Source organism: Moschus berezovskii, chromosome 22 (genome assembly GCF_049115385.1).
Source record: "Moschus berezovskii isolate FMDL1 chromosome 22, NW_MosBer_1.0, whole genome shotgun sequence".
NCBI classification, from domain to species: Eukaryota; Metazoa; Chordata; class Mammalia; order Artiodactyla; family Moschidae; genus Moschus; species Moschus berezovskii.
Genome location: NC_142481.1, coordinates 1,396,029 through 1,417,900, shown reverse-complemented (window position 1 = coordinate 1,417,900; position 21,872 = coordinate 1,396,029). Strand labels below are relative to the sequence as shown.

General features: G+C 47.3%; 1 protein-coding gene across 2 annotated transcripts; it reads left to right on the top strand.

Annotated features, from left to right (window-relative positions):
• The first annotated feature begins 1,114 nt into the window (after positions 1-1,114).
• On the top strand, positions 1,115-21,537 carry ZNF304 (zinc finger protein 304). 2 transcript variants are annotated; one of them, XM_088830341.1, is made up of 8 exons: positions 1,130-1,618; positions 2,413-2,534; positions 3,370-3,491; positions 4,110-4,291; positions 6,948-7,092; positions 8,893-11,294; positions 13,116-13,242; positions 15,026-21,537. In XM_088830341.1, the coding sequence occupies exons 6-8, from the start codon at positions 11,262-11,264 to the stop codon at positions 16,852-16,854; spliced, it is 1,989 nt and encodes a 662-aa protein (XP_088686467.1). In that variant the 5' UTR covers positions 1,130-1,618; positions 2,413-2,534; positions 3,370-3,491; positions 4,110-4,291; positions 6,948-7,092; positions 8,893-11,261; the 3' UTR covers positions 16,855-21,537. The 2 variants fall into 2 exon arrangements, with proteins under 2 accessions (XP_088686469.1, XP_088686467.1); XM_088830343.1 differs by having other exon boundaries at positions 1,115-1,618; positions 6,948-11,294; positions 13,116-13,259; positions 15,026-15,222.
• Positions 21,538-21,872: the final 335 nt, after the last annotated feature.

Genomic DNA, 21,872 nt, shown 5'->3' with positions numbered 1-21,872 from the left:
TCAGGATTGATTTCCTTTAGGAGTCACTGGTTTGATCCCCTTGCAGTCCAAGGGAGTCCTCCTTGACTCCTCTCAAGAGTCCTCCAACACCACAGCTCAAAAGCATCAATTCTTCAGCACTCAGTCTTTATGGTCCAACTTTCACATCCATACGTGACTGCTGAAAAAACCATAGCCTTGACTATATGGACCTTTGTTAGCAAAGTAATGTCTCCGCTTTTTAATACTTGTCTAGGTTAGTCATAGCCCCCGCCCCCTTTCCACGGAGCAAGTGTCTTAATTTCATGGCTGCAGTCACCGTCTGCAGTGATTTTGGAGCCCAAGAAAATGAAGTCTGTCACTGTTTCCATCCTTTCCTCATCTATTTGCCGTGAAGTGATGGGAAGGGTGCCACTATCTTCGTTTTTTGAATGTTGAGTTTCAAGCCAGTTTTTTCACTCTCCTCTTTCACTTTCATCAAAATGCTCTTCAGTGCCTCTTGGCTTTCTGCCATAAGGATGGTGTTATCTGTGTGTCTGAGATTATTTATAATTTCTCCTGGCAATCTTGATTCCAGGTTATTGTTCATCAGCCCGTTATTCCGCATGACGTGCTCTGCATATAAGTTAAATAAGCAGGGTGACAATATACAGCCTTGACGTACTCCTTTCCCAATTTTGAACCAGCCTGTTGGTCCATGTCCATTGTCTGTTGCTTCTTGACCTGCATACAGCTTTTGCAGGAGGCAGGTAAGTTGGTCTGGCATTCGCATCTCTTTAAGAATTATCCACAGCTTGTGAGCTCAGTCCCAGCCCAAGTTCCTCATGCCCTGTGTCTGGATGCCCTAAATCCTGCAGTGATCAGAAAGGGCGGGGCATTGCCCCCAGGCCTATGGCAATTTGGGCACTCTCCTTTAAGAGGAAGCCCCGCCCTGTATTAGGAAAAGTGAAGCTAAGTTATCTCCCAGTCTCTTCGCGTGGTGCCTAGGGGCCGTCGCCAAGGGGAAGGGAAATGGCGCACGCGCGTGGGCACAGGCTGGGAGTTAACTGTGTTGCACAGAAGCGGATGCCACCGGCACTTCCGCCGCCACCCCTGGACCAATCCCAGCCCGGGAAGGGCGCTTCCGGCGGCTTCGGGGGCGGGACTTCTGGTCTCGTGGCGGTAGAGCCTCCTTCCGGGAGCCGTTGATGGCTGAGAGGCGATCACGTGGACCGGAGTGCAGCTCTGGGGCCGTGTCCGTAGGGCCGGGCGGAGAAGGCTAGCGAGGTAGCGGGCCTATCTCCGCACCTCATCGGAGCTGTGACGCCCGCGCCCCGGCTCCTTCGCCGTGACACTGTGTACCCGTCTATGGGACAGGAGATTTCGCGCCTCGCGTTTGCCAGCCTCCGCCGAGACTGCACGTTTCTGCAGGCTTCCACTCGCGCTCCGTCGCCAAGGGCCCCGAGGACGGTGGCCGGGGCCTTTCGGGCGTTTGACGTCATTTTTTTGTTGATGTTTGACTTCATTTTATAGAGAGGTTCGGAGTTTGAGGCGCGGCCCGAGGTGACCCTGCCCTGGTCTCCCGCCTCTCGGGGCCCCCTTCCGCCCACTGTGCCCCGTGGCAGTGACAGGTGCGGCAGCACCGATGAACCCGGCGCAGGTGAGTGGAGGGTCACCCAGGGCTACGCCCGCAGAGGCCGCGCCCCTGGCGCTAGCTGCTGCTGTTTGTCCTGGGACTCTGCCTTCCCTTCTCCCGGTTCTTGGTCGCGGGTCTCTGGAGGGAGCCACTTCTGGGTTAGGGTACCGAATTCAGGCATATGAATCGATTCTTAAACTGACAACCACGGGAGTAGATTTCCGCGCCGCTTGCCGACTCTCAGGGGTGAGCCTGAGTTGGGAGTGATCAGGGTCTGCATTGTGCCTTTGGGGAACAGAGAGCACCCGGGCTGAGTTCCGGCCTGGAATGACAGCCAGAGGAGCTAGACCTCCCTTGTGAAAGTTTGGCGATAAGGTAGAGGTGATTTAACATGTTTCGTTACATAGGTTTCCTCTGGCTGCACAGAGGAGGCTGTGGAAGTGAGGGAGGAGGCAGGGAGCCCCGGGAGGATTGTGAACCGATAGCTTTAAGACCCAAATCCTGGGGACTGGTGGGAGAAGGTGAGCACGAGCTCACCTGGGAGATCAGTTTAGATGACACCAGGACAACAGTCTGGCAGGAGAGAGTTTGACGCCCGTCATACTGTACTTAGCTTAAGAAGTATTTTTTTGTGCCCACCTGCCTGGTTTTGCTTTGGGCTGCACACAGTAATCAGAGGGAAAAGAGGAGAGAGCAACTACCAGTGTGGTGCAAAGTCGGGCATCTCTGAGTTGGGGGACTGGGGAAGAGAGGGACCTGGTGTGCTCTGGGGAGAGATGCTGCCTGCCAGCTTATCTGTCCCCATCGTGGCAGGGCAGTGTGACCTTCGAGGATGTGTTCGTGTACTTCTCCCGGGAGGAGTGGGAGCTGCTAGAGGAAGCTCAGAGACTCCTGTACCGTGATGTGATGCTGGAGAACTTTGCACTTGTGTCATCACTGGGTAAGTCCCTGTTTTAGTTATCTGTTGCTACCTGGCAAATTACCCCAAAGCTTAGTGCATTGAATAAATGTTTATCTCACAGTTGCTCTGGGTAAAGAATCAGGCATATTCTACTTGGGGACCCCTATCTTAGGGTCTTTCATGACCTTGCTGTCAAGCTGCCCAGGGTTTCCATCTGATCTGTAAGCTCAGCTGGTGGTGAATCTCCCTCAAGGTCATGCACGTGATCAGGAGGCTGTCGGACGAAGCCCTCCCTCAGTTTCTCGCCACGTTGTGTTCTCCTTAGGCAGGTCACAGCAAGGCAGCTGATTGCTGAGACGATGGGCAAGAGATAGCATCCAGGAGAGAAACTGGTATTTTCACACCCTGCCCTCAGAAATGCCATCCCACAGTGTTTCATTATTTTCTAATGAACAAAATTATTTTCTGTTCATTATAAAATAATGTTTAAACCCAGCCAGCACTCAGCTGGAAGGCGTTAAAAGAGACGTGATTCCCAGTTTCCTGAGCTGGGTGTTGTTTTTTCTCATGGGCAGTTCTCGGTGTCTCACAGTTCTGTCATGGCGCAGCTTCTTTCCTTGTTCCCTGGAGTAAGAGTGTGAGTCCCAGGGCTGGGCGAGGGGCACCTTCCTCCTCTCCCAGAGCCATCCCAACCTCTGCTTCCGGGAGCTTTGAGATGAAGTATTTGGGGGTGAGAAGTCTTGCAGTCTGCACCTGACACGCCAGATCCCTGGCCTCCCTGTGCCCCAGGTTCTGTCCCCTTCCGCGATCTTCTCTGTGACGGAGGTCTCCCAGGGTCACTACTGGCCCCTCATCAGCTGTTCTTTCCCATTAGGACTTGCAGTTTCCAGGTCTCATGGGGCTACCCAGCTGGAGCCGGAGGGGAGCCTGGAGTGCCTGAGGAGGTAGACGCTGCTCCAGTCAGAGCAGAGAAGACCTGGAGGAGGCCCAGGCCTGGTGAGCGGAGGGCATGGGCATGAGGGCTGCTTTGCTTTCTAACAGCAATGTGCGCCACGTCTATAGTGTCTCCTTCCCCAGCTTTGATGCTTTGCTCATTTGTCACTTCTGCTCTGTCCTTAGGTACCTGTCTGTCCCACCCCCCTTTCTAGTCGCACATCTTATCTGACCTCTTGCTCCTCCATGCAGTGCTCCACAGCATTGGGTTTCTTTTAACATGTCATGAGATATGCGCATATCCTTACATTTTCCTTAAACACTATCAGGCCAGATATCCTGTTCTGGACCAGGTTTGAAATTCTGTCAGGCCAGGTTTTTCTGGCCCTGGTTAGACCCTTTTTCACAGCACTCACCTGGCACAAGGAACCAAGAGCCTTGCTTGGAGACCATCGGCATAGTGTGGTTCAGAGAGCCCCTGGCCACACTGTGCCCCATCCTGGTATCCCTCCTCCGAGGTTCCCTTCCTCTGTAAGCGCCAGAGGTCCCTCTTCCTCCTGATCCTGGGCCCCATGTGAGGCCCGCAGTCCCACAGACCCATTGCCAGTTGTCTCAGACACACATTTGTTACCGGAGGCCACCAGCTGAACGTGCATGTCAGCCACATCTGTCTTCCTTCAGGTCATTGGTGCGGAGTGGCGGATGTGGCTGCACCTTCTGAGCAGGGGGTTCCTGTGAGCTGGCCGCAGATGAGAACTGCCCAGGCTGAGCCCTCCACCTACACAGCTCACCCCTGGGACATGCGTGGCCCAGTCTTGAAAGACAGTTTGGCCCCTGGCTGAGCCGCAGGGAACTCCCAGCAGGTGAATCATGGGGAGAAATTTTGGGTGTAGTGGAAACCTTGAGCAGATGCAGAAGTGGTGGAATGGAATCTTCAGAAGAGAAAACCCAGGCTTCGTTTGTAAAGCACTGCGGATCCTGTACGTCAGAGACAGCCTTCACTTGCAGGGAGGGTGGAGAGAACTTCCCAGCCAGGGCCTGGCCCCTCTCCATGGGGAGAAGCCAGGTGGGCATGTCATGAGCTTATTCTCTGCTGTCATTGCCACGGGGTCCTTTTGCATTCTCGTTGGGCCGGGAAGCACAACTGAGGCCATAAAGCCTTCTGCCTCTCAGCAGCCCTTGTCGGAGGGAATGTTGCTCCAGGGTCAGTTGACTCTGGGTTGGAGCAAACTAGAAATCAGAAATGTGAGAAGGGCCCTGGAGCCCAGGGACAGTTTCCCACAAGGAGAGTCTTCAGGAGGATGAGCTGTGAACACAGTAGTGTGAGAACAGGTGACATTCTGCACTCCAGCAATTACTGGAGCAATCCTCCGGTAGATGCTTTTCCTAACAGAACTCACATGCACCAGGGAAAGCTTCCATGATCTACACAGGCGAGAATCTCTGCAAGTGGAAGAAATGTGGGATGGCTTTAACAGACGTTGATGTGCCTTTCTTCTGTGGGTGGGCCCGAGTCAGTACATGAGGATTCATGCTCAGCAGAACCACAGGAGTGGTCAGGCTCATGCAGCAAACAGCACATTCACACTGAGAAGCCTTCTGAATGCAAAGAATGTGGGAAAGTATCTTGTGTCTGCTCTGCTTTTGTGCCAAGTAACATTTCCCACTCCAAAGACAGTCATACTTTGAGTGCAAAGTATGTGGGTACACCTTTTGTGACAACTGTTTTTGCACTCAAAGTGTGAGGGTTCTCACAAGAGAGGATCCCAGAGTACAGTGAATGTGGAAAGGCCTTCATTCACCCTAATTTGTCTGGCCTAATAGGATCCATGCTGGAGAAAAACCCTTAGAGTGTAAGTATATCAGAGAGCCTTTTGTTACAGCTCCTCCCTGATTCCATATGGGAAGGCTCGCATGAGGGAGAAACACTGTGACTCCAGGGAGTGTGGACAGCCCCTCTGCCTTCATTCATCCCTTCCCAAGCCTCAGAGTGTTCATACCGGGGAGAAACCCTGTGAGCGTAAGAAATGGGCCAAAGCCTTTCACGTGTGAACTTGTCTCAGGCACTATCAGAGAACTCATACTGGGAAAAGACCTTTGAATGTAACTCTTGGGGAAAATCTTCTGAACAGAGGAAGCTTCGTACTCTGAGGAATTATACCAAAGAGAAATAAGTGTTCGCATACTGTGAGGAAATCTTCTGAGATCAGTCATCACTTATTGTCATTGGAAATGGATCCATGCTAGGACATTGCATCTGAGAATTTATAAAGGAGAGAGAACCAGTGGCTACTGTGCAGTTTCAAAAATCTTCAACCATAGCTGTACCCTTACTATGCACTGAAAAAGAAACCACGGGAATATTTAAAAAACAAAGGCGAAAGAAAAATATAAGTAGATATAACAGGCAAATAAATGTATTTCTGACTTTTTTTCTGGTTTTCCTGAGAAACCAATGACATTTATTGGCTGGGTTTTTTTGTTGTTGTTTTTGGGTGGCAGGGGAGGTGTTTGAGAGATTAAACACCTGAGTTAATATACACTGTGTGCCACGCCACACCAGGAAAGCTGGAAGCTTGAGAACATCTCTGCAAATGTTACTTGTTTCACATCATCTTAGGTGACACCTTGATTTATGAAGCCTTTAAAATTTAAATTAGGATACAAAAATGTTGTCTAAAATTATAATCGAAAGACATAAGGACACACTTACGAATGGGTACATTTTACTTTACTACTTAAAACTGTTTAAGGCTTCATTTTTATTTATCCATTAATTATCGAGATATAATTGACATATAACTATGTACGTTTAAGATGTACAACATATTTATCTGATACATGTACAGTGTAGTATGATTGCCATTGTAGCATCAGTTAGCCTCTGTTGTGTCACAGAATTATCATCTCTTCTAGTGGTGGGGACAAATCAGATATCATCTCTTGGCAAGTTTAATGTTTATAATATCGTTTTATTGTCTGTACTCCCTGTACTTTATGTTAGATCTCTCGGAATTATTTGTCTACGAGTTGTAAGTGTATACCCCTGAACATCATCTCTCCCACCCCCTGACCCCACCCCCGGACTTTGGTAACCATCACTGTAATGTTTTCCAGCTCTGTTTTTGGTTTTGTTTGCTTTTTCTGCGCATAAGGGATATTATACAATATTTGCTGTATATCACTTAGCATCACATCCTCAAGGTCCATCTGTATTGTGGAAAATGGCAGGATTTCCTTTTTTCTCAAGGCTGAGTAGTATTGCATTGTTGATGTACGTGTTTTTATTCATTTATCCATTGATGGACATTTTGGTTGTTTGCACATCTTCGCTGTTGTGAGCTATAATAAACATGGAAGTGCTTCTGTCTCTTTACTAACCTGTTTGTATTTCATCTGGATTGGGAGTGCAGCGTGCCTGCACCACGGAGAAATGCTCCTCTTCTTCCAGGAAAAGCCCTGGACTCTCCCCTGACTCACCCTCCCCCTCTGTAAAAGTGTTCTTCTCTTGCCGTGCAGGTCCTTGCTTGGTGGCGGCCATTATTGCAGGCTGCAAATCACAATTCTCAATTGATCCTGTGTAAGCCCCTCTTTGCTGGAGAAATAGCTGGCAGTCTTCGTTTTAGGGGAACACTGTTCAACAGGAAAAACCCAGAGTTCAGAGGTGAGTGTCAGACCGGCTGCCTGATCCCCAGGGTCCCCTGAACTCTGCTGTCCTTCCAGTCACAGCCCTTGCATGGCATGTAATTTGAACCTGAGATACAGATAGAAATCAGCCAAAACGCCAAATTCTAGGCAGAGGGAACCTCCTGCGCAGTGATGGGGAGTGGGGCACGTGGTGATCACGAGGCATGTGAGAAATTGAAAGTTCAGTGTAGGGAGTTCTGAGGCTAGGGTCTGGGCACGAAGGTGACCCACCTGAGGGGCCTGTCAGTGGGGTCTCCCAGAGAAGGTGAATTCTGAGTTGGGACAAGCCGAGGGCACATATATTCCTGCAGGAGCACCCAGCTGTTTGGGAAGCCTGCGTGGCACTCCCAGACTCCCTTAGGGTGACAAGGCTAGTGCAGAGCAGGAGACATGGGTCCAGCATAGACACCTTGTCATGGGCACCCAGAGGCAGGCACATGCAGGGCACACTCAGAGAGGTCATGGGACTTACAGAGACTAGCAGGAGACTACAACACCATCACACATAGGGCTCCACAAAAATGAATCTGCAGACGTGCAACTTGGACACATGCGGGACACAAAATCCTATGAAGATGTACACACAGATACCCACCAGGACACAGAATAGAGAGGATATATTTCTATTGACCAAAGACACACACACTCATGAAAACAGACACAGGACACCCAGATACGTGTGCTCACAAGTCCTGTACATACCATGAACAGTGCTCACAGGGATGTGCATCCACTGGCACAAAGATATGTACATGCAGACATGGGGCGCTGGTGGGCAGGAGTGTGGAGAATTCCAGAGAAAAACTGGACACACACACAGGCTACACAGGAGAGCACAGGGACAGCAGGAACGGGTACACAGAGAGAGGGGCACATGGGGAGATGCGAAGGTGGACCCCTTTGTACAGCCACGTTGACAGATGTACAAATGGTTGTACATGAATAGGCGGAACCATCCGGAGACGCACACAACAGCTCACTTGCTCACATACACACACATTTACATGGGCATTCCCAAATGCAGATAACCAGATGTGTGCCCATAGAATGTGATGATAAACATTCAACTCTGCTCTTGAGAAAAAAGGGCATATAGATTATGTACGTTTATTACAAATTTTATTGAAACAAAGGGTGTGACATGCTTCCCAGCTGCCGCCCTGGTAAGAATCCTGTCCGCTTGCCAGGGCAGGACATGTGGGTTCGATCTCTGGGTTGGGAAGATTCCCCAGAGCAGGAAATGGCATCCCACTCCAGTATTCTTGCCTAGAGACTCCCTTGGACAGAGGAACCTGGAGGGCTACGGTCCGTGGGGTCACAAAGAGTCCCAGCATGTCCCAGTCATGCTCAGACATGACTGAGCAGTTGCTCACAATGCAGTTTACAAATGGTAATGTTACACCCAATGGTTTCTGTTGCAAATTCCACAAGTCAATTAATTCTTACACAGTGCTTTCATTAATTTCAACTCTTATGTGTCAAGATTAAATTTCAACATATGTATATATGTTGTATATATGTATGTATATATGTATGTATATATTAGAAATAAGCAAATCCAATTCCAATGTATGTATATGTATATATGTATGTATATGTATATATGTATATACACATATGTGTATATATATGTATATATATGTATGTGTGTATATGTATACATATGTGTATATATATACATGTATGTACATATGTATATATGTATGTATATATTAGAAATAAGCAAATCCAATTCCAATCATACACCCATTTAAAATGAGGACGTTTTTTCTCCCAGATATATATACATGAAAGTTTACAAGTTTATTGAAAACAGCCAAGAGGTTGAAACAACCAACCCAACCATCAGTGGGAACATACTTAAATAAATGATGATCTGGTCACATGAATGAGGATGTAAGTGTGTAGAATGTAGAAGATGAATAATAAAAATGGGCATCCGGTGATCCAATCATTATTTTGTGATAGAAAACTGTCTACTTGTTTCCCAATACTCTTTTCTCCTTCTGGACACCCAGGAGGATAGGCTTGTTCCACCACTTTCCCTGACTTAACTTGGAAGCATGCAAATAAATCTTGGCCAATGGAAATGGGCTGGAGTGATTGTGAAAAATGTTTCTTCAATTTATCTTCTCATTTATACTCCTTCCTGGGATACCTCTGTGGACCTCAATAGTTTCAGTTGTCACATCCCCCCAGGAATTACTTCTGTGGGAGCTGTAGCTCAAGGTGATGGGAAGATGATATCTTGAAGAGGACCATATTCCATGACCTTGAGCCACTAGATATCAGGCTGGGCCACCTCACGATCATACATTAGTACCAGGTCTGCCTGTTGAGGCTTTTGGTGGAAGGCAGGAGAAGCCTGAGTTTGTTCTTCTGAATTAGGCGTGAATGATCCTTTTGTCATCTTATACAGTGAACCATGATATGAAACTATGTTAACTCCACTGCCCATTTAAGTCTAATAGAAATTACTCTTGATACTTCTACGTTTTGAATCATATGGTCTGTAGAAATGCATCTGTTTGACAATAGACCTAGTAGTTTAAGACAATTGCCTGCATTAACAGAATGAACTTACAGGTATACAGCTGTGATCTATGCAAAATGTTTGCCATTACCTATAATGCTACTTGGTGAGTCAAGACTGATTGTATTTATATTTTGAAAAATATGATCAGTGATTCTGCAAAGAGGAGCCTCCGACATCCTCCTCTAGCTGTATATGTAAGAAATTGTGGTCATGATGAATAGTAACAGTGACAGCTTGTGTGTGTTCACCACCAGGTCTTGTGCTAAGCACTTTTCATCTCACTTCCCATTTGGAAGGTATTTTCCCATTTTAGTTGCTGTAGTTGGGGCGGGGAGGTGGTCATGAGTTTCAATTACCACGCCCAGGGTTTTTGTGTCAGAAAGTGTAGGTTGGATCCCAGAATGTGCTTTTTGTGCAAGTTCAGAAGGGATGCTGAGCCCGTTTTGGATATCAACGAATAGCAGGAACATTTCATGTTACTATATGAAGACTGCACAAGAGAGGGATATCGATCTTCAATTTTCCTTTTTTTTTTCTTTTGGCCGCGCGAGTAGCTTGGGGTTCGTAATTCCCGACTAGGGATCAAACCGACCCCCCTGTTGTGGAAGGGCAGAGTCCTAACCCACTGGGCCACCAAAGATTTCCCTTCCATCATTCGATTTAAATCTCAGTCCCCAAAACTCCCAAGAGTGTGAAGCAGCTCTCCCAGGATGAAAGAATGCTCCACCTGCTGGAGACGTCGGAGGACGCCGCTTTCCTACAAGTCATCACAGAAATCTGGGCGCGTCGCCTTTATGGGGAGGTCTGGCACCTCCTGTATGGCTCAGATGGCAATGCAGGAGACTCGGGTTCAATCCCTGGGTCAGGAAGATTCCCTAGAGGAGGGAATGTCAAGCCACTCCAGTATTCTTGCCTCGAGAATTCCATAGACAGAGGAGCCTGGGGGGCTACAGGCCATGGGTCACAAAGAGTCGGATCCGACTGAGCAACTAACACCTTCTGGTACTTCAGGACGTAATTTTTCTCGGACCTTTCTCTCTCCACCTGCCTCCGCGCAGCTGTCGGGGACAACCAGAAATCGGCCCTTTTCCTGGTTGGATATAGGCCAGAGACTCCTTTACCCAGAAGTCTGTTTTGCGGCGCATCCGCTCTGCGCCAATGGCAGCCCAGAAGATGCGCGTTTCCGTCGGCCCGTTCAGATAGAGGCGGGACTTCCGGCGTCACGGTCGTGACGTATTTTGCTGGCGCCGGGACTATCTAGAGTGGCTGCGGAACCTGCGAGTCGGCCTGCGCTCCGCTTTCCGTGGTAGGAAAGGACGGTAATAAGGTTGGGTCCTCCGTCCGCGTCGTTGTTACGGTCCTTGGTCGCCGCCGTGGGACGGGCCGCCTAGCGCGGAGCAGTGGGCTGGGGTTGCATTCCTTCCCAGGCCTTCGCGGTCGCTCTCCGTCCTCGTTCGCTTCCGGAGGCGGCACCCGGAGCCCGTTCGCCGTTTGACCAGGAGGAAACCAAGGCTCGGACCTCGACCATCGTCCAGGGCCCACCGCACCCAGGGGGTGTGCGGGTCCCGCTGCAATAGCGTTTCTCGACCTGGTTCTTCTCACCGGACCCCATGGCGACTGCGGCGCTAATGAACTGGGCTCAGGTGAGTGGAGGGTTCCTCAAGCCCTCGCCGACTTAGGTGTGGGGGATGTTGTGTTCTCAGGCTTTCCGAACTTGGCCTTCGTCGCTTCCTTCTCTTGAGTAAGAAGGCGGTGAAGGGCGGTCATTGACGGTGAATACGTGGGGGAGATCCCGTTCCCAGTGTTGACATGATGAAGTGCGAAATGGTTTCCAGGGCTTAGGAGCCCCAGGTACCAACACTTGGAAGTGAGGATGAATTAAGCATGTCTCTGCGGTTATGTGTGCCGAGAACAGAGAGCAGGCAGTCAGGAGTCGGACTGGAATGGCAGCCTGGGGAGCTGGACCTCTGTTCTGACGGTGATGGGAACCACGGAAGGTTTATAACAGAGAAGGGAGGTGATCTGACGTCGGTGTTAACAGGCTCCCTCAGGTAGCACGATAGAAAGACTGGGGAAGCCTGAGGGTGGGACGTGAGACCAGGAGGGAGTCGACTGCAGAAGTACAAATGTGTTGATTGTGGGTGACTAGAGTGGTGGCTGTGGACGTTAGAGAAGTGTGTGAATTTTGTATGTTTTTAAAGTAGGGCCGGTGGAGGTTTTCTAATGAGACATATTGATGTTCTGGGACTCTTCACCTGTCCCTCCCTCTGCGCTTGAGTCTGGGGGCCTTAAAGGAGGGGTCCTTTCTAGCCCAGCACCCTGAATCTGAGCCAAGAGTTATATGAAGACGGTCCTGCTTTGGGCAGCCAGTAGGAGGAAGACTGGACTGGTGTATTAGACTCAGGAACATCTTACACAGATGCTTACAGGCAAGATTGAGTTGGGAGCCCTTAAGGAGCCACGGGTCTTAGTTCTGTCTGTTGAGAAAAGGGTCAGGAGTTGGGCAAGAATGGCAGGCTGAGGAACTGGGCTTCTTGTTTTGAAGGTGATGAAAGACATGCGCTTCCCAGATGCCTCAGCGATAAAGAGTCCGCCTGCAGTGTAGAAGCTGCAAGAGACACGGGTTTAATCCCTGGGTCAGGAAGATCCCCTGGAGGAGGGAATGGCAACCCATTCCCAGTAGTCCTGCCTGGGAAATTCCACAGACAGAGGAATCGGGCAGGCTGCAGTCTTTAGGGTCCCAAAGAGGCAGACTTGACTAAGCGACTGAACATGTAGCATGCACAAAAGACATGGAAGATTTGGAGCAGAAGAGAGATACCCTGAATCAGATCTTAACAGGCTCCCTCTGGCTGCTGTCTGGTTGAGAATGGAGTGTGGGCGTGAGGGAGGAGGCTACTGCAGTGGTCCACAGAAGTGTTGATAGTGGCAAAGAAAGTCCCAGCTGGGCACTGAGGACTGGGTGTCTTGCTCAGGCACTGGGGTGGCAGTGGTGCCTGTCAAACACAAAGGAGTTTTTTCCTGGATGCTGTGTGCAGAGTGGCTTCAGGGGTGGGGTGTGCCTTTGAAGTGTGGACTGGAAAGTTTTCAGTCTTAATGGAGGGGGACCCAAGATATGAGGAAGGTGTGCTTCAGAGTGATGTACATGGTGGGAGGAGCATGGACTGATGGCCTTAAAGTTGTTTCTGGGAGGCATCGTCAGGAGGACGCCAGCGGGAGAGTGTTTGGTGCCCTTTCTGCTGGACCCGTGGCTTACATAGTCTCTTTCTGCCCACCTGCCTGATTTTGCTCTGGGCTGCACACAGTGATCAGAGGGACAGGAGAGGGCAGCCAGGAGTGGTATCATGGCCAAGTATCGCCTCTGAGTTGGGAGGCTGGGGAGCAGAGGAGCCAGGGGGTGGGAGGTGAGTGGGGGACCTGGGGAGTCCTGTTGTCTGTGGGCTTAGCTGTCCCCATCGTGGCAGGGTGGTGTGACCTTCGAAGATGTGTTTGTGTACTTCTCCCGGGAGGAGTGGGAGCTGCTGGAGGAAGCTCAGAGACTCTTGTACCGCGATGTGATGCTGGAGAACTTTGCACACGTGGCCGCCTTGGGTAAGTCCCTGTTTCAGGTATGTATTGATTGGTACATGTCAAACTACTCCAAAAGTGAGTGACGTAAAACAATAAAAAGGCCTTATGTAAGTTTCAGTGTGTTAGGAACTCGTCACAGCTTGCCTGGTGCTTTTGGCTCAGGGTCTGTCATGAGGCTTCAGTCAAGCTCCCAGCCAAACTATTCTCATCTGACGGCCATTCGTGGGAGGATCTTGCTCACAAACTCATGTTTTGTGTTTCTAAGAGGTAGTTTCTTGTGGCTTTTGGGACTGTAAGCGTTAGTTCCTCTCTGGCTGTTAGTCAGAGACCCTTGGCTTCCTTGTTACCGTAGCCTTTCTGTAGCACATCTGAGAGCAGGGAAGTAACCTCTCTGAGTAGAGAGAATGTCCAGGACAGTAGCTGGTCTTTTTCTAACCCGACCTGGAAACAGTGATCCCATCATATTTTCCTGTTCTGTTCTTAGAAATGGGTCAGTCACTGTAGCGTCTGGTCGAGGGAAGTGGCTCATGCAAGGGCAAGAACACCAGGTGACAGGTGTTCCTGGGCCATCGGAGAGGCTGCCTGCCAAAGTGCCACACGCCTGCTGCAGTGTCCTTGGGTTTGGTTTTTCCCTGGTGACCTGGGGGCAGCTCTTCCTGTCCTGCCAAATCAGGGGCTCTTCCCCCTCCAGTCTTGCTTCCCAGGGTAGGGATTGTGGATGCTTAGGCAGGGCTGTGGGGGTGTCCCCTCCCTGGGCAGTCTGACACCTGCTGTGCAAAGCCTTTCTCGATCAGGTTAGGAGTTCAGGGCTCTAGCTGACAATTCTCGGGGACGGACTGTGCCAGGAGTTATAGGTGCTGACATAGTCATTGCTTGTGGAGGGCATAGGGGTGTTCTGGCGAGTCCTTCTTCGGGATTTTGTTTTTTAACATTTTCTTTTCTCTGTGGGATGGATCTGGGCCTTTCATTTGCCCTGCTTTTTTTTTTTTTTTTTAAATGGAGTAGGGCTGATCCAGAATGTTGTTATTTTCTCCTTTTTCTTTTTTCCCCACAACTTCCACCTTCCAGATCCCACGTAGTTGCCCAGTGGCAGATATGCAGAAAGCGCTGGGTGCCTGTGGGTAGACCTGATTCCAGCCACACTGAGAGGCCATAGAGAGCCTCACACTGTCACATACGAACTGAGAGAACCATCTGGAGGCAGGGTTCACGTTGTACCATCAGCCTGTTCACCAGTGTTTTCTTGCCAAGGCCCTTAGCAGTACCTCACTTCTCCCTTTCCTCACCATTCATTGCACTTGGCGTTTCTCCTCTGTCTGCCTTCCCTTGGCTGTTTTCCCACCTCTGGCCTCTGTCACTCATTCTCCTCAGCTTACTCCAAAATGCTCTGTAACATTGGCTGCTTTAACGTTACAGGTTGTGCACATATCTGTACATAGTCCAGAAGAGCCACCTACTTACTTGCAATCAGATTTTCCTGGGCCTGGACACAGCCTTGTGTACCAGGCTCACCTGACACCAAAAACCAAGGCCCTGCTGAAACCCTTTGTAGAGGAGTGAGTTGGAGACCTCGACTCTGCTTCCAGTACTGTCCACTATCATTGTGTCTTTACCCATCATTAGAAGTCCTCCATACCTTCCAAGGCCCAGGAGTGACAATGGCCCCTTCCTCACTGATCCTGGCCCCTTCATCCTGCAAAAGCCCAAGGACTCATTCACTGGTGTGTCACACACTCAGAGTTGATGGACTTGCTGCTTCCCACCAAAGTCAGCATGTCCTTCACTAGCATTTCTTTGCTTTCAGGTTGTTGGTGTGAAGCAGACAGTGAGGAGGCCCCTTCCAAGCAGAGTGTTTGTGTAGAAGGAGTGTCAGAGGTCAGGACTCCTGGGTCCTGTCCACTTATCCAGAAAGTCCATCCGTGTGAGAGAAGTGACCCGCTCTTAAAAGACATTTTCCACCTGGCTGAACACCAGGGTTCATGCCCTGCACAGAACCTGGACACCGGTGACCGCTGTGGGCGAGGATTCCTGTTGAGTGAAAACTTTCATCAGAACCAGAAACCACATAGTGGGAACGATCCCGTCCAGGGGGATGGTGATGAGGCCTCATGTGTGAAGAGCTGTGCCGTCTACGCATTAGGGAGACCTTTTACTTGCAGGGGGAAAGGGATGGATGTGCTGGATAGCTCTAACCTTTTCCAGCACCAGAGCACTCACAGTGGACTGAGCCCATGCAGAACAGCTGACTTTGTGGAATCACTTGCACACAAGTCCAGTCCCAGTTGTCACCAGGGAGACAGTGATGAACTGATGCTTTTCAATTGCACTGATGATGAGAAAGCCTTCCTGAATGCCTTCACTCTCCTTGACAGCCAGATAACTCAGGCGGTTGAAGTGCGATCCTTTAGGTGCCTACCTTGTGGAAATCTGTCCAAGGAGAAATCCACTCTTATTCATCACAGAAAACTTCATGGTGGGGAAACATCACATGTGTGTAAGGAGTGTGGAGAGGCCTTCATTCACTTATCTCACCTAAAAACTCACCAGAAATTTCACACTGGCAAAAGACAATATACATGCAGTGAATGTGGAAAGGCCTTCAGCCGCAAAGACACACTTGTGCAGCACCAGAGAGTTCACACTGGAGAAAGGTCTTATGACTGCACCGAGTGTGGAAAAGCCTACAGCAGAAGCTCCCATCTCGTTCAGCACCAGAGAATTCACACGGGAGAAAGACCTTATAAGTGCAGTGAATGTGGGAAGGCCTTCAGTCGTAAAGACACACTTGTGCAGCACCAGAGATTTCATACAGGGGAAAGGCCTTATGAGTGCAGTGAATGTGGAAAATTCTTTAGCCAAAGCTCTCACCTTATTGAGCACTGGAGAATTCACACCGGGGCGAGGCCTTATGAGTGCATTGAATGTGGAAAATTCTTTAGCCATAACTCCAGCCTCATTAAACATAGGAGAGTCCACACAGGAGCGAAGTCTTATGTGTGCGGCAAATGTGGGAAGGCTTTTGGCTGCAAAGACACACTTGTTCAGCACCAGATAATTCACACTGGTGCACGGCCTTATGAGTGCAGTGAGTGTGGAAAGGCCTTTAGCCGTAAAGATACACTTGTGCAGCACCGGAAAATCCACACTGGAGAAAGGCCTTATGAGTGCAGTGACTGTGGAAAATTCTTTAGCCATAGCTCCAACCTCATTGTGCACCAGAGAATTCACACTGGAGCAAAGCCTTATGAATGCAGTGAATGTGGGAAATGCTTTAGCCACAATTCCAGCCTCATTCTACACCAGAGAGTTCACAGTGGAGCAAGGCCTTATGTGTGTAGTGAATGCGGAAAAGCTTACATTAGTAGCTCCCACCTTGTTCAACACAAGAAAGTTCACACTGGAGCGAGACCTTATGAGTGCAGTGAATGCGGGAAATTCTTTAGCCGCAACTCTAGCCTCATTCTACACCAGAGAGTTCACACTGGAGAAAAGCCTTACGTGTGCAGTGAATGTGGGAAGGCCTATAGCAGAAGCTCCCATCTTGTTCGGCACCAGAAAGCTCACCCTGGAGAAGGACCTCATGAATGCAACAGTTTTGGTGACCCTTTAGCTGTGTCTCTTAAACTTGTTTAACACCCAGAAACTTCAACTGGAGAAAGGCCTTATGAATAGAGTCAATGCACTGTGTCCCTGTTGAAGATTATAGGACTCACACCAGCAAAGGTGGGAATCATCTTTGGTACAGAGACACTGAGATAATGCAGTGGGGATGACTGAGGCTTGTGAGAGGATGAGTGTCTGTTCTTAAGGCAGTATCTCTATATGTCCCTGCGATTTTGGCTCTATGGCATGAAAGTATACAGAAATTCTCAGGGCCTTCACACCTGAGTCTCCTGTGGCTGACACACTGTCTCAGTAAATAAAGGTTTGTGGATTCCTGTACCTCCCTGGGCTGTTTACAGTCTGGCCATCACTGCACAGGCAGGAACCCCAGCAGTGACAGAAGAGAGATCCAGGGCTCGGGCTTCTCTGACTAGCCAGCATTCCTAGTGATTAAGGTGGACATGGACTTCATTGCTCTGCAGTTTTTGCTGATCCTGAGGCAGGGCTTATGCTCCTAAGTTATGTGGAGAGGGATATTATAGAACCAGAACAGTTGGCAGATGGGACTTTCCAAGAAGAATGGTAAATATGGATATTTATGGGGAATATTTAGTTCTTAACATCTTTATTGAGGTATGATGACATGAAATAAATGGCATGTATGTAAAGTGTAAAACGTTTTATGTTTCAGCATGTGTATATACTGATGAGACCACACAAGATAATGGAGATATCCAACACAGCCAAGATATTCCTTGGGTCCCTTTATAATCCTTTCCTCCTTGTCCTTTCTAACCCCCTTTTCCCACAATCCACAAGTAGTAGCAAGCATATTCTAGAATTTCATGTAAACAGAATTACATACTTTGTGGAGAGTGGAGACTGGCACTTTTCACCAACCATAACTTTTTTGACATTAAGCCGTATTATTATTGCATGTATCAGTTATTCGTTTGTATTGTTGAGTACTATTCCATTGTATGGATGTACCACCATTGTTCTTTTATCCATTCACCTGTTAGTGGATGTTTGGGTTGTTTCTGGTTTGGCTGTTACAAATAAAGCAGCTGTGAAGATTTGTGTATTAGTTATCATTGAATTATATTCCATTGTATGGATGTACCACAGTTTGCTTATCCGTTCACTGACTGAAGAACATCTTGATTGCTTCCAAGTTTTGGCATTTATGAATAAACCTGCATTATGCATTGTGTGTAAGTGGACGTAAGTATTCAGTTCATTTGGGTTCAAGCCCAGGAGTATTATTTGCTGGGTAATAGTAAGAATATGCTTTTTTTTTTTTTAACTTTTTTTCATTTTTCTGGCTGTGCTGTGTCTTCATTGTCATACGCAGGCTTTCTCTACTTGTGGCAAGTAGAGGCTCCTCTTTCTGTTGTGTTGTGCGGTTTCACACTTTGGTGGCTTCTCCTGTTGCAGAGCATGGCTCTAGGCTTGCGGGCTTTCCTAGTTGCAGCACACGGTCTCAGTAGTTGTGTTGTGCAGGCTCAGTAGTTGTGGTGCATGGGCTTAGGTGTTCAGTGGCATGTGGGATTCTTCCCAGACCAAGTATTGAACCCGTGTCCCCCACATTGGCATGCAAATTCTTAACCACTAGACCACCAGGGAAGTCCAGTAAGACACTGTCTTCCAGAATGGCTGCAAAAAATCATTTTGCATTCCCAGTAGCAATAGATAAGAATTCTGTTACTCCATGTCTTTGTCAGCATTTGGTGGTGTCAGTTCTTTGGATTTTTGCCAAATAGGTGTATAGTAATAGCATGTTGTTGCTCTAACTGCAATTCTGTAATGACTTATGACGAATATCTTTTCATATTCTTTTAACAGTGTCTTTTGCTTTCAGAGCAGAAATTTTAGTCAAGTCCAAGAGACTCAGTTTTTCTTTAATGGATTGTGTTTTTGGTGTTGTAGCTAAAAACTCCTTGCCATACCTAAGGTCTTCATTATCTCCTGTGTTATCTTCTAGATGTTCTGTAGTTTTGTATTTAGGTTTATTATCCATTTTCCGAAAATATTTGTGAAAAGTGGAAGATTCGGGTCTGGATCATTTTTTTAAACCCTATTTGTTGAAAAGACTATCCTTTCTCCATTCCTTAGCCTTTGCTCACTTTTTAAAGATCACTTGACTATATTAGTGTGAATGTATTTCTAGACTCACTGTTCCAGTTCTTTCCATCTGTTGTGATAATCATCATGGCTGTGGGGGCTTTTTTCTTGTGTCTTATTTATATGGTATATTTCATTAATTGATATTCAAATGTTAAACCAACCTTGTATTTCCTAGGACAAATCCCACTGGATCATGTTGTGTATCAGTAAAAACTACTTAGTATAGTTCCATATAAATTCTTTGTGTCAGAATTGATAATTGGTATCTGTCTAGGAATTTGTCCATTTTAACTAAATTGTCTCATTTGAGAGGATTAGAATTGTTTATAATATTCCCTTATGAGACTTCTAATTTCTGTAGTCAATAGTGTCTTCACTCCTGATTTTGTTAATTTGTTATCTTCTTTTTTTTGTCAGCCAACCTAGAGTTTTGTCAGTTTTGTTGATCTTTTGAAAGAGAGTTTTTCTTTAATTGATTTCTAGAAAAAAATTTTTTTCTGTGTTCTGTTTCAATGTTTTATTCTGATCTGTTTTATTTCCTTTTTTAATACTTGCCTTGTGACTAGTTTTGTCTTATTTTCCAAGTTTCTTAACATGGAAGGTTAGGTTATTGACATCATTCTTCTTTTGTAATAAACTTTAAAGCTTTATATTTTCCTCTAATCATTTAATTTTGTTATATCACATCAATTTTTATATGTAACATTTTAATTTTTATCTAGTTCAAAATATTTTTGTTTTTAAAATTTCTCTTGTAATTAGGATATTGAGTATGTAATTTAACAAGTCTCTTCCTATTAAATTTGCAGGAGTAGTTAGAGGAAGGCACATAATTTTTCAGTCAGTGACCCAGGTGTTACTCTTGAAATGGGGCAGATCTGTGGGTTATTTGAAGTATCTTCCACTCTTAGGATGACATTGAGCTAAGCTGTTGGTGTTTAACGTAGAAAAAGTAGTCCCATATTTACCAGGAACTGATGAGGATGACCATCTATAGTTAACTCATGTTTAGTGCTAAAGAGTATGGCAGTTATTGGGCGCTGTTCCTTCCTCAGAGCACCCTGACTGCCCTGATTTGAGGGATTTTCTTTGTGTTAGTTTTTCTTCATGAGATGGGACAACCTTTTAAGTTCTGTTTTTGTATTAGGTCTCCAACCTGAAGCTTAACATCATTGTAAAATGACATGAAGCAGCTGCTCTTGTATCAGCACTTCTGTGACTCCCAACTGTGGAAATTAGGAATTTTTCCTAGTCAGTTGTGACAATCTCCTATGGGTTAAAAAATCTTTGTTTTAATGATTAAGTTATTACACAATCCACTTTTGCTGTTAATACTTCAGCTATGGCTTTTAGGAGACTTGGACCTACTCTTCTGACCTTTCTGTGACCCTCAGGTTTATTGTGGAAACAGAACTCCTGTTGGTCCCTTTCTGATCAGTCCAGTCAGTTCTTGCCACCTTTGATTTACTATCTTAGCTTCTAACCAGGTTGTATAAATTCGGTGACCTTGGTCAGATGTACCATACAGAATTATAAAAAAAATTTTTTAAAGGATTCTAAAAATTTTTAATAATTGCTGATCTTCCTTGGGTTGAAGAGAGTCTTTATTTATACTTCTAATTCAGTTTACACCCAAGGTTGAAAATCTACAATTTCTTGCATTCCTGATTCGTGGCTGGCATTGATCTTTAGAGGTCACTGGCATTTGGGGTTTTAACAGAGCTGTTGAGAAAAGGTGGTGAAACTGAGTCCTGCTAAACCAAGTTCCCCTGCTGAGTTTATGATTAACCTCTCTATCCAAAACTGTTCCCTTTCTTTTCTGCTCTTACCTAAATCTTGTGCTAACTGAATACTAATCAGCCAGTCAGATGACTAAAATTGCTGTTGTTGATATCATTGTTAATGTACAGAATGGGGTGTTTATCCATGACAAGATGAGCTAACAGAAATTCTAGATCATGGACCACCAGACCAGAGAATCTTTAAACCATAGGCATCCTTATTCCTGAAAGTGTGATGAAGAAATGTCACAAGACGGTGATCAACCCCAGCTTGTTCTTCCCCTCTGCTGCTGCTGCTGCTAAGTCACTTCAGTCGTGTCCAACTCTGCGTGACCCCATAGACGGAAGCCCACCAGGCTCCCCCGTCCCTGGGATTCTCCAGGCAAGAACACTGGAGTGGGTTGCCATTTCCTTCTCCAATGTGTGAAAGTGAAAAGTGAAAGTGAAGTCGCTCAGCCACGTCAGACTCGTAGCGACCCCATGGACTGCAACCCACCAGGCTCCCCCGTCCATGGGATTTTCTAGGCAAGAGTACTGGAGTGGCTTGCCATTGCCTTCTCCGTCTTCCCCTCTAGAAACCCCTAACTCAAAGACCAACTTGCAGTGGACCTAGTCTTGTCCCCCATTCCCTTGGTTAGTGCCCCACAACAAATCCTTAATTTGCGGCTGCAAACAGTGTCAATCTGACTTTTGCTTAAAAGTAGGGAGTCAGCAAGGAAAAGAGCAAGGGGAGAGGGGCTAAGAAGAGAGATCAGAAGGATAAGGGGCAGGACAGAGAGTTGAATGTGGGAGGGGAGAGGGCTGGATGTGGGAAGGGAGAGCTCCGGATATGGGAGGAGAGAGAGCCGGATGTAGTAGGAAGGGAGAGGCCTGAATGTGGGAGGCAGCTGGAGGTCACGGAGATGGCGCGTTTACAGGGCATTGAGTCTCCCTTGTTCCTGCTGAAGCTTGTCTGCTTGCTCAGTAGGTTTGGCCAAGGAATCTTTAGCGATGTAACTTTTATTTCAGAACTGAATTTGGAGGCCTCTGCATACTAATAAAAAAGGCTATCCATTGGGCCTGAGAATTATAATTATTTAAAGAATTCCAGGAGATCCAACCAGTCCATTCTAAAGGAGATCAATCCTGATGCTAAAGCTG

Coding starts and splice junctions, on each gene's coding strand:
- ZNF304 (XM_088830341.1), top strand. CDS start 11,262: ATGGCGACTGCGGCGCTAATGAACTGGGCTCAG. Junction 11,295..13,115: donor CGCTAATGAACTGGGCTCAG/GTGAGTGGAGGG, acceptor CCATCGTGGCAG/GGTGGTGTGACCTTCGAAGA. Junction 13,243..15,025: donor TGCACACGTGGCCGCCTTGG/GTAAGTCCCTGT, acceptor CTTTGCTTTCAG/GTTGTTGGTGTGAAGCAGAC.